This window comes from Haplochromis burtoni, unplaced genomic scaffold, assembly GCF_018398535.1.
Source record: "Haplochromis burtoni strain Fernald_Lab_line unplaced genomic scaffold, NCSU_Asbu1 Contig_404, whole genome shotgun sequence".
In the NCBI taxonomy this organism is placed as follows: Eukaryota; Metazoa; Chordata; class Actinopteri; order Cichliformes; family Cichlidae; genus Haplochromis; species Haplochromis burtoni.
Window position 1 is genome coordinate 170,518 of NW_024582765.1, and position 12,009 is coordinate 182,526.

Here is a 12,009-nt window from a genome sequence, read left to right on the forward strand (position 1 = left end):
CACACACACACACACACACACACACACACACACACACACACACACACACACACGAAATAAATAAACTTAAAAACGAACAAATAAATAATCACGATGGGTGGGTTAGTCCACGCTGGGTGCACTCTTTAAGCTTTTTTCCACCTCCTACTCCGTCACATAAGTTCTATCTGATTTCACTGTAAAGTCAATAATGTGTAAGAGGCGAGATGTTCATAATAAGCGAACTTCTTAGGCCACCAATAAAGCTCCGTGAAAGGGCTTTACTGGTGAAAGGAGGTGGGCCTGCTGCACCAAACCTATTTTTCTTAATGAAAATGGCAAACTACAGTGGCACTGTGATTTCATCTGATACCCACACACTAAGAATTAAGTTAGAAACAGGAAGTTTGAGCCATGGTTTGTGTGTATTTGTGTATTCAGCTGTCTGCACTTAAATCTAAACCGTGAAGTAGAAACAAGTTATTCATGTAGTCCATAATGCAGACTTTTACCGAAGGAGAAAAAGACTCAGGTGTAAAAGTCCCACTAACCCTTAACCATGTGACGTGCGGCTATTGTTCACACAGCCAGTGACAGTTGCAGCGACCGAACCAGATTAAACTACAAGTACCACCCATCACCACGTCTGTCTCAGGGTGCCAGGTTCGCTGGGCTTGGCGGGAAAAACGTGCACTTCAGGCCCCGCGCCTGCTCTGTGTTTTACACCTCGTATCTGGCAACGCCTGCAGGTCCTCGCATTGCTGTCGTCACTGAGGTCGGGTAGAAGGAGCGAAGATGGCGACTTGCTACGAGAGATACAATTTGTAAGTAGTGTTCATACGGAACAGCGTAGTGTTTCTGTCTGCGGCTTTTCTGCTCACAGCTCCGGTTAAAGACACATAAGACGAGTGGCTGTCCGTGAGAGGTGAAGCAGCTGCGGGGGCTCAGCGGTGCTGGTGGGGTAGATGACACAGCGGCTGAAGTTTGCTGACAGGCTCGGCCGGCGGAGCAGGAACCAGCCAGGTTTCTCTCCACTCTCATTCATAATGAACACTTAGCCAGTGTCGCTGTGTGGAGCCGGCAGCAGCGAGTGTGGCCGTGGGTGAGAGCGCCGACGGGCGCCTTTGGTATTCAGGGAGGCTTCATTCACCCAACGAGCTGCTGCACAGCTGCTCCCTCCGGCTTTAGTGGCACTCCACGGCTGGCAGCTCCTCGACGCGTTTTTAGACGTGCAGGGTTTATATTTACTCGTGAATGTCACTCAGCTGTAAGTGAGCCTAACACTGATAACCGCGGACATGCGACGTTAGCCGTGCGGCAGCTGACAGCTCAGCCCCGGCACACCCTCGATCAAGCCCTTTATTTCAAGTACCCAGCCCTACCGGTCCTGCCTCTGCCTGCAGCGTGTTTTACTTACACGAGTGAAGGTGTTGGGTGCTCCTCAGCCTTTCCCAACACGGAGCAGGTAATGAGGCACAGCTCTGTAGTACGTCACACATGTTAGACAAATGGACCCTCTGAGTTTGGGCCAGTACAGTGAGCACTGGCATAATCTAACTGGGGAAATGCAAAACAAACAAAAACTTTGACAAAGCATCTTTTCAAATAAAGTAAAGACCTAACATTTCTCGGTAATTTGTAAATAATTGTCCAGTTATTGACAATAATGCCAGTTTTTCATTTAACCCTGGAGTGTTTAAGGTGCCTCTGTGTACAAAGAGGTGCTGGGTGCACCTTAACCTGATGCATCCCAGCACTGCGGGCCTGGAAGTGTGATTTAGACCAGTCCACAGTCATGTGTTACTCATCGCACGACTGCTCATTCTAACACTGACAAATGCAAAAGTTGCCTCAGAACAAAACCGGCTGTTTGAAAACTCGTTTCCTGTTTGGTCCACACTGTGGTGGGGGGTCAGAGTTCACCTCCCCCACAGTTAAACTCTGTCTATTTTCTGTGTTTTCCACCATGGGGGTCACGTTCGCCACCTGATTATTGTGTGTGTGTCTTATTGTGCTTCTGATGGCATAGTTTTCAAGGACCACAGATCAAACGTGTCCTGATTCACACTTGGCTGTTGTCCACGCTGTGGCTCCTGGCTGTGGGACCTTATTCGGTCTCTTCTCTTTGTTCTTGGTTTTACACTGACTGTCAGTCACAAAGCATATCTCTGCTTATGGCAGCATTAAGTGACCCTGAAACTTTCTTAAATGTGCGTAGGTGTAGATGCTGTGTTTAAACCGTGGCCTGTTCTGTCCTCAGAACAAACCGGAGCAGCGTCCAGTCTGAACCTGTGTGCTGCTCTGGAGGCTACCTGGGGTCACAAAGCAAACATGACTGCAGATGTGCTCTTCTCTCAGATTTCCATCGTACAGAGTGTGGGTGCTGACAGTCTGCGCTTTAAATAAAATCCTCAATTTAGAAAGTTCACTGAAACATTTCCTAATACCCAGCATGAAATCAATCTTTAGTTTTGATATTTGTATTTAATACTGGTTTATCACAACATTGTGCTCCTGGCATCGTAGGTTTTGGTATCAGTTGAGCTTTTGTTTAAGAGGAAGATGGCTGGAGTTCCTCTGCCAGCCTGTTTGTCATTATTTAATTAATGACAAGGAAAGTGTCCGTCACAGAAAACGAGCATCGGAGCTTTGTAGAGTGAAAGATGACGTCAGACAAGTTGTTTGTTCTCAGCTGACAACGGCAGAAATATTGTGTTTCCAGGAACATGTGACTAAGAAAACCAGCACTAAAGGACCAAAGGGGCCGTTTTTGACATTTCAGTGATCTTTGGTTGTAGTTGAGTGATTGTTTGAAGTATAATCAGCATTAACCGTTCATGCTGTTGAATAATTGACATTATTTGTTGACTAAACACCTCCTGGCTATATTTTCATGCGCGACTGAAAATTTCCTCTTTCCTCCCGTTTCCCTCTCCCAGGCACACGACCCCTGAGAAGTTCTTCATCGAGGCCTGCGATGAGGGTGCCGATGCTGTGCTGGCAATCGACAGGGTCTCGAACGAGATGACCCTCACAGGTAGGCTGTGTTCGAAAGTGCTGAGCATCGCTTATGATCCAAAGACGCTGTCGTTGAGACGTGCCTCAGTTTGGACGTTGTTAGCTAATCACATCTAAAGAACTTTCTGACATTCTCAGACTGTATGAGAATAACAAACTGGGTGTCCTGACACATGATATACATGTTTACAACCTGATTTACACGATTCAAGAGTGTTAGCCTGCATGCAGTAACTACATGTCACTGTTACAGGGATGTAAGAGGCTTAGACGGTGAGCCTTACTGCCCTGTGTGTGCATGCATGTGTACATCAGGACTGCTGTCCAAGCTAAGCTCAGTCACACTCCTGAGCCCGTCCTCAGAGGAAGTAGACGTCTACTGCATAAGATGAACCCTTTTGACACGCTCTGTGCGATCTGTCCATCTTAGTCGTCCCCATATGGGAAGATAAAGGAAACAAGGTGACGTTAAAACTAGTAAAGACCTGTCCAACTGCATTACATGTCCTGAAAACAAGACTGTGCTGCACATTTTTGCAGATTATGTTAAAGAAGCTGCTTTTGGGGTTTTTATGTTTTTGCCTTTCCAGCGTTCCAAACTCTTGTCTGATGTTTTCATTATGGATGTTTAGATATGCTTTTTAATCGTTTGCATTTTCATTTATACTATGAAGCAAGTTCAACACAGCCGGGCTTTCTTTGCTTTAACTGGCTCAACAAAAACCGTTATCAGTTTTCAGTAAATTAACAGTAAAACGCAACAAAGTTACAAAGCATCAGAGGTTAGCACACAGAGCAGTTCAGTAAACATTATATAACCACGTGAGTTGAGCTCTCAGTGCGTTGTTTATTTCTGCTCTGAAACTTTAAACTGGACCCACTTAAACATCATGGGCTGGTTTCCCGTGCAGGATTCGTTCCAGTCTAACCTGCACTTTAACCCGGGACCTCACTGAATTGTCCTCCTGGGTCATGGATCAAAGTCACCTCAGGTTTGTCCTAGTTTGGAGTTCTGTATCTCCTCTCGTGAGTGAAGCCTCGAGCTAAATCAGGTCCACCTGAGGAATTAAGATAAACCTGGTCAGAGCCTGTTGGCCTGAACGTGGATCGTATCAGTGCAAAAGGAATAGTAAACGTGGATTTTCACAAAAGTGTGCACGCTCCCTCTGTGTACTGTGTTGAAAAGTTCAACTAATGATTCCAGGCTTTTCCAGGACTCTGCTCTCTCAGTTTGAAGCAGGACGGCAGGTGAAAGTGGAAATGCACAGACAAACTTTGAGTTGATTCCTGAACACTACAACCACGCTGCTGTCCACAAACATTCTCGACTCTGCTCCGGCTCGTCTAATATCTGGTTCGAGCTCAAATCGTCTTTTTCTAGACTTCAGAGTGGAGACGATTAAATATTCTGTATTATCAGAGTGCTGAAGATAGTTCGTGCTAAATCACCGAGCACTGAACCAAACTGTTGGGTCTGCGCTTCCACAGGCCCCGCTGGTTTACAAACGTGTTCCCGTTAACGAAGCCAGACGAACGGCTCAGCCGGTTTTTCACGTTAGCAAGGGAAGGATCTCAGAGCAGCTTCTGCCCTCAGTGTCAGCCTCTTATTTCTGTGACACAGTTTACACAAACACCCATTGTAACCCCCCCATGGTGTCAGGCACTAGTGTGTATGTGTTTGTAAGTGTGTGTGTGTGTGTGTGTGTGTGTGTGTGTGTGTTTGGGGGTGTTTGTGTGTCCTCCTGCTCACCAAAAGGGTCATAAAGGCAGGAAGTTTACTAAACAAGAAAACAGAAGCCTCACATAGGACGTGCCTGTAATAAGACACTACAGCCTCCCCCGGCTGGGGTCAGAAACACAGGGATGTCTTTGATCATACAGTTTGAACTGAGACTTACAAATTTAAGTACAGTAATGGCAACATTTAACAATTTGACTCTAACACAAATGAGCACTGGAGGTTTTTGCCGTCTTGGCTCTCCAGGTGGTTGTTGTTTAATCATCCGGGTCCAAGCGTGTCCCTGCTCACCTGTCCCCTCACCTGTCCCTGTCCCCTCACCTGTCCCTGTCCCCTCACCTGTCCCTGTCCCCTAACCTGTCCCTGTCCCCTCACCTGTCCCCTCCCTATGAGAAATGGCACTCGTTCTTCTTTCCAGTTGTATTTGAATGTTTCTCCAGGACAGTTTAAGGGTAAGTTAGTTTTGTTATATGAGCACAAACACACATCAAAGTGATCGATTAGTGAAAGCAGGAAAATGATTCGAATGAATATTACGTGACGTTGTTGGGTTGGTCACTTCTTGTCTTGAGCTCCGTGCTTTCCTTTTTGCAAGTTTATCCATGTGATACGTCGAGAATGAGGCGACACTGGAGCGTGAGGGTGATACCACGTGTGGGAGCGGCACAGCAGACGACATTATTGCTGTTTGCTTTCAGTGATACTGTACACCTGCTTATGAAATGGTTTCCTCTGAAGTGTCTTCGGACTTTCACAGGAGTTTTTTGAATGCTTCCCTTTTGCTTTGCCAATTCTCTGATTAAGTCAGGGCTCAAACTCCAGACGCGCACGCACACATGCGCACACTTGCACACAGACACACACACACTCTGCTTCTAAAGGTTGAGGTGAACTTTGTAGAACACCCCTCTGGACTTGTATGTTGTGGTGACTCGAGTACAGCATCCAGCACAGGTGTACTTTGTGTGAATTTAAAGGCCTCTGATGCTTCACGAATGGCCGTCACTTCTTTGTGATGAAGAAGTTTTCTCTTCAGACAAAAGCAGCTGGCCCTTCTGTGTACTCGTCCACAAATACGAACAATATGTTGCAGTGAGCTGAAGCCTTGTGTGCAGGCCCATGTCAGACACTGAGACGGAGGATTCAGAGGAATAAAATCAAACCTTTGTTCCTGTCACAGGTAAAAAGGACGTTCCTCCCTCTGCAGTTACCAGGCCTATCTGTGGCATCATGGGAACTATCCGCCTGGTAGCAGGTATGTAGCACACACGCGCATCACTGCTGTCCGAGCTGCTCTTTGAAGCTGTGCAGTAAAACGCTTCTGCTTCCACCGCAGGGATGTACCTCGTTGTCATCACCAGGAAGAGAAATGTCGGCAGCCTTCTGGGCCACGCTGTGTGGAAGGCTGCGGACTTTGACGTGATCTCTTATAAGAAGACGGTGCTGCATCTGTCTGAGATACAGGTCGGTAAGAATGGATCACTGATCCCGAAGGAAATTCAAATGTGCTGTGGCAAGAAAACATTTATGGAAAAAAAAGAAAAGCTCATTAAAAAGCATACGCTGTACGCTCGTGTGCAGCAAACATTTAGCATGTTCTGTGTTTCTTTTGTTTCTTGTGTTTTTCTTCGGTGCGTGCTCACTCGCTCTGTGTGAGATTAATCCACACGCACGGCTGGTAGCGCAGCCCGTGCTGCTGTCGCCGTAGTCTGCTCATTTTAATAGGACGCCGTGTTCTGAAACAACACCAATAAACTTTTAGTCAGTGTAGGAATAGCAACAGGGACAGACGGTGGTAAGCCAGTAACACTCTTTGTTTCCGTAAGTAGTTTTGCTCTGACATCAGCCCAGCTGTGATGCAGCGATTCAGAAAAACTAAACTGGAGGCGCCCCGAACGCCGTCAGGCTAAAGCAGAGCCTGATTCGATGACCCGACCTGTAAGAGACAGATGTGTGTAGGGCTGCTCAATTAATCGAATTTTAATCACGATTACGATCTGGGCTTTCAACGATCATTAAAAATGACTGAGCCGATTATTAGCCCCTCCCTCATTTATCTGCGACACCTTAAAGGCCGGTCCGTGAAAATATTGTCGGGCATAAACCGTCCGTGGCGCAAAAAAGGTTGAGACCGCTGATTAAGAGGACCCGAGGGAAGCTCGGAAAGCTAAGCAGAAGTTATTTGGAGAGGAGAGTGACTGCTGTTGGTTGAAAAGAGAGGTAAAAAAAAAAAACTTCAGTGGTGTTGCACACTATGTTATATTATTTTTTAAAGTCATTGTCCCTTCAAAGCCGGTCAGAGCAGCACGCTCCGTTTTGTGTAACTATTTTTAAATCCCTGTAGAACCTGAACCGTGTAAGCTAGCGCAGTAATTTGTTTTGCATATGAAACCGGAGGAGTTGTACTTACATCTGATGCCATCAGCTTGTCCTCGGTCACGGTTTCCTTCCACATAAAGCTTTGCAAAAATTGCCTAGAAAGCGCTTGCAGCAACAAAAACATAATATTCCAGAAACAGGCTTTGCCGATCTGATCAGCTGATCGTAACACTTCCTACAGTGAAACAGACGTCAGCGCGAATCATCGCGCATGTCCGCCATTTCCTGGCCGAAACCGGAAGTGACGTCATTTCGCGGAAAATGTTGTTCTTTACTTGTAGGCCTTAAAAGCCTATACTGGTCATGTTTGACTTTTCTGAATAGTTGCTGGGATGCTTAGAACTCGAATTGCACAGCTGGAAATAGTTTTTTTGATGCACCTGCTGTTTTCTTTGCAAATTTGCATCATAGGATTGTTTTTCCGTTTTTCCTGCAGTGTATAAAATTGCTGTATCTCCAAAATAAAACTGAAGACACTCAAAATAAATTTCCTGTTGTAAACTATTTTTTGCAACTTTTTTGTATTTAAAGTTTTGAGGGATAAACCTCTTAAATTTCTCCAAGTAGAAATATATGTAAAAAAACCAAAAACGATTCTCAAATTTAGTAGTTACTATGGACTTAATGCATACATATTATTAAAATATGGGCTATAACAGTTGTATAGCAACTTGAAATGCTCCCACAAATGGCACTACAACATGTAAAAAATTAATATAAGCTCTGGCAGACTTGGTTCTATAGTAGGTCTTAAAGGGTTAAATAAATATCGTCAAATAATCGAGATCTCAATTTCAGTGAAAATAATCGTGATTATCATTTTTGCCATAATCGAGCAGCCCTAGATGTGCGTGTTGTTTTTAAAACGGAGCTGAAATGTCCGTACCTGACAGACTGTGGCGTTTGGCTGGTGAATCGCCTAACAATGTAGAATTTGTGACATGCAGCAAAGTGACCTGTCATGAGCTTTCCTGCCGTCTAAACGTGTCTTTCCTTTCCTAGTCTCAGGAGAATAAGACCTTCCTCTCTATGCTGAACAATGTGCTGACCACGGACGGCTTCTACTTCTGCACCGACTTCGACCTGACGCACACGCTGCAGCGGCTCGCCAACACCAGCCCTGACTTCCAGGAGATGAGTCTGCTTGAGAGGGTGAAACATGTGGTCTTAATAGCTGTTAGCAGCCGATGCACTCAGTGTAACACAGACAGGTGACTTTGAACTGGTCTAGTGGACAATATGAAGGCTCTGTTATGGTTAATAAGAGAGGTAACAAACAGCAGTGTAGCTTCAAGCTGAGACGCAGCTCTGCAGATGTGGCGTTTGCTCTGAGCGAGCAGGTGGGGTGGAGATAAAATGAGCGTGACAGTATGTGAGTGAACATGCAAGGAGCAGTGGTAGTGAAGGCAGGTGAGTTTAAATACCTGTGACACTATCCACTGCAACAGGTGGTGCACAAGAGAGGTGAAGAACAGGGTGCAGGCAGGGTGGAGCGGCTGAAGTCTGGTGTCGGGGTGGTGTGTGAAAGGGAAGGTTTACAACCTGCTGTGATGGCGGATATATGGGACGAAGGAGGATGAAGATGCAGCTGCCAGGCAGGAGGAACAGAGGAAGACCTCAGAGGAGGTTCGTGGATGCAGTGAAGGGTGGAGTGACAGGAGTGTGCTGGGATGGGAGGAGCTAAAGGGAGCAGCTGAAAGAAGATTTCTCAAAATAAAATCTTTTGTTTTTTGCTGTATTTATTGCTCGAGGTTTTTATTTATCGGTCAAGTGTTCACAGTAGCATTTTAGTTATTTTTAAATCGCACATCCTTAATTTGACATTTGTGTCCAACTTAAATGCAACATTAGTGTAAAGTCTTCCTCAGTGTCATGTGTTGATGCTTGTGGTTATTTTCAGGCTGATCAGAGGTTTGTGTGGAACGGGAACCTGCTGAGGGAGCTGGCTGGGCAGCCCGAGGTGACCTGAGCCTCACTTACACTGATGCATGTGTTTGTACTTGTTGTGCTTAATTACTGACCTTCACTGTCTCTCCATAGCTTCACAAGTTTGCCCTTCCCGTCATCCATGGATGTATCCTTTGCACTGAATGTGAAAGTTTTTTTCCTTCATAAAATCGTAAGCGAAGCCTTTTTTCCTTTGACCGACCCGGTTCAGTCATCGTCATGAAACCGTGCCGTATAAACGGGAAGATCTTTGAGTGGATCCTCATATCGAGGAGAAGCTGCTTCCGGGCTGGCGTCAGATACTACGTGAGAGGTAAAACCCTCGGACTTTTCTTAAAGAGCAGCTGTTCTGCTAATTTTCACACCCATTATTTTATTCGTGACCTAGAGGGGCTTTGCATAACCAGTTCAAACTAATCCTTCTTTGTCACGTACTGAGCACTGGCGCATCATCCTCTGTCTAATGTTAGCTGCTTGGCTGTTCCTTATAAACTGTCAGTACGAAGAATGGATCCTTTGTCCAGCCTAAACCCTGGGCTTGAGCTCATAGGGATTACTTGCACATACCTCCTGACCTCATTGTTTCAAACTAATGTGACCAGTGTAACAGTCTGTACTGAGCGGCGGACAGTAATGAAGGGCACCCTGTGTGCCCTGCTGTGTGGCAGTATCACCATGCTGCACCGTGCAGCAGCAGACGGTGCTCCTGAGTGTGGCTGCTGACCGACGGTGTGTGTGTCCACAGGCATCGACTCTGAAGGCCATGCTGCCAACTTTGTGGAGAGTGAGCAGATCGTTTTGTATGAGGGAGCAAAGGCTTCATTTGTGCAGGTAAGTTTCAGGGTTCATCATATCAGCGATGTTTTTACTGTTTGCATCGAGGATCATTTATTAGATGTGTTAGCCCTGCGTCACACTCTGTGCTGCCTCCTATGGCGGCTGGGGCAGAGTCCCGCCCCCTGCGACCCTGCTGAGGACCAGCTGATGAGAACGGATGGTATTTCACAGCGTTTTTTCTTTTTCTTTGAAACAACCAGACACGAGGCTCGATGCCCTTTTACTGGAGTCAGAGACCCAACCTCAGATACAAACCCAAACCTATAATCAGCAAAACCACAAATCATGTAAGCTGATCTTTCTGCGTCCACGTGTTCGTTTCAATCACGTGAAATGGAAATCTTATGCTAACGTAATGGAAATGTTGTACAGATGGACGGCTTCCAGAGGCATTTCGACTCTCAGCTCCTCATCTATGGGAAGCAAACGATTCTGAACCTGGTGAGCCGTCCTCCTTTCCTTAGTCACTTACTGGTAAACAGAAGCACTCAGGAGACCAGTCTGACCAGTCTGTTTGTCTTCTTCCTGCTCAGGTGAATCAGAAGGGCTCAGAGAAGCCACTGGAGCAGGCCTTTGATAGGATGGTGTCTGGCATGAATAATGATATGCTCAAGTAAGTGTCACCCTGTGTTTTTACTGGTCACTGAGTCGCCGTTAGCTTAATCAACCAGGTTCAGCAGTTTGACCTTCCTCATCAAAAGTGTTTGATAAGAAGAGGCTGCCTTATATAAACTATTGTTTTATTGATTAACGACACTGGTGCTGCATCAGTTTTAGTTGTTCTACAAACCTTTTCAGTCAGTGTGCTGTGACAAGCTTTCAACGATTTAGTCTTCGTTTTGTTTCGTAGCAGTCTGCCCTCCAGTTGTCTCCTTTATAATCTACAGTGTGACCCACTCCTGTCCACAGATACATAGCCTTCGACTTCCACAAAGAGTGCAGCCACATGAGGTGGGACCGTCTCCAGATCCTAGTGGATGCTGTTGCTGACAAGCAAGAGGAATACGGGTAACAAAATGAGCAGCTGCTCTTTGCTAATGTCGAGCAGTTCGCTGTGATGACGTGCGTGTGCGTGTGTAGGTACTTCATGGTGAACTCGGAGGGAAAGACGGTGGCCCAGCAGAAAGGCGTATTCCGCAGTAACTGCATGGACTGCCTGGACAGGACCAACGTCATCCAGAGCCTGCTGGCTCGCCGCTCGCTGCAGTCTCAGCTCCAGGTATTTAAGGTCACAGCTGCCAGTCGTACTGTGTGGTGTAATGCTGCAGTGCAGGACGGTGCTACGCTCGCACGTCTGCCCCGTTGGTTTGTAATGGTTTTAGCGTAGAGAGCAGACTGTATGTACATGAAATAAGCTGGTGGACTTGGCCAGTTTGGGAAGGTGCAGTTTCAGAAGAGTCGCACAGGTGTTGTTGCTGTGTCTCCACAGAGGATGGGGGTTCTGAATGTGGGGCAGCGCATTGAAGAGCAGGCCGAGTTTGAAAAGATCTACAAGAACGGTAGGATACTCTGTTAGCACAGCTGCATGTGCAGTGTGATTGGTAGAAACTGTAGCCTCATGTTGTTTTTGTGTGTGTGCTCTCTAACCAGCATGGGCTGACAATGCCAATGCATGCGCTGTACAGTACGCAGGAACTGGAGCCTTAAAAACAGACTTCACAAGGTACCGTAGCATCCACACTGACTAGCATGTACTCAGCCTTGGTTCTGCTGCTCTGATGACTGCTGTTTAACCAGAGTTCATCTCTTTCAGGACAGGGAAGCGGACCAGGTGGGGGCTGCTGATGGACGGCTGGAACTCGATGATCCGTTATTACAAAAACAACTTCTCTGATGGATTCAGACAGGTGTGAAAGCTTTTACACACTTTGTCACTCAAGAAACAAGTTTAGTGTCAGAACAACAGACCATTGGAGTCTTGATTCTGAAAAAGTTTGGACTCTGTGTAGAATATTAACGGTCTAAGGCATCATCTGAGACATCGCTAACTCTGAACTTAGAGATGGCACGATACCACTTTTTTATGTCCGATACCAATATAATAAATTTGGATATTGGCCAATACCGATATGAATCCGATAGGTTTTTTTTTTTTTTTTTTTTTTTTTTTT

At 46.1% G+C, this 12,009-nt stretch overlaps 1 protein-coding gene across 2 annotated transcripts in view; it reads left to right on the forward strand.

The window, feature by feature from the left end:
- Window positions 1-655: 655 nt before the first annotated feature.
- Window positions 656-12,009, forward strand: part of sacm1la (SAC1 like phosphatidylinositide phosphatase a) — a 17,038-nt gene continuing 5,684 nt past the window's right edge. For both annotated transcript variants that reach the window (XR_006052818.1, XM_005944978.3), the window contains exons 1-17: window positions 656-803; window positions 2,919-3,016; window positions 5,916-5,990; window positions 6,072-6,199; window positions 8,117-8,266; window positions 9,015-9,074; window positions 9,155-9,188; window positions 9,273-9,374; window positions 9,807-9,892; window positions 10,099-10,185; window positions 10,271-10,339; window positions 10,432-10,511; window positions 10,808-10,906; window positions 10,979-11,117; window positions 11,328-11,397; window positions 11,489-11,561; window positions 11,652-11,745. Coding sequence is in view for 1 of the 2 variants with exons in the window: in XM_005944978.3 (XP_005945040.1) it covers window positions 775-803; window positions 2,919-3,016; window positions 5,916-5,990; window positions 6,072-6,199; window positions 8,117-8,266; window positions 9,015-9,074; window positions 9,155-9,188; window positions 9,273-9,374; window positions 9,807-9,892; window positions 10,099-10,185; window positions 10,271-10,339; window positions 10,432-10,511; window positions 10,808-10,906; window positions 10,979-11,117; window positions 11,328-11,397; window positions 11,489-11,561; window positions 11,652-11,745 (1,473 nt within the window). In the remaining variant the exon portion in view is untranslated. The remainder of the gene's footprint in view (window positions 804-2,918; window positions 3,017-5,915; window positions 5,991-6,071; window positions 6,200-8,116; window positions 8,267-9,014; window positions 9,075-9,154; window positions 9,189-9,272; window positions 9,375-9,806; window positions 9,893-10,098; window positions 10,186-10,270; window positions 10,340-10,431; window positions 10,512-10,807; window positions 10,907-10,978; window positions 11,118-11,327; window positions 11,398-11,488; window positions 11,562-11,651; window positions 11,746-12,009) is intronic.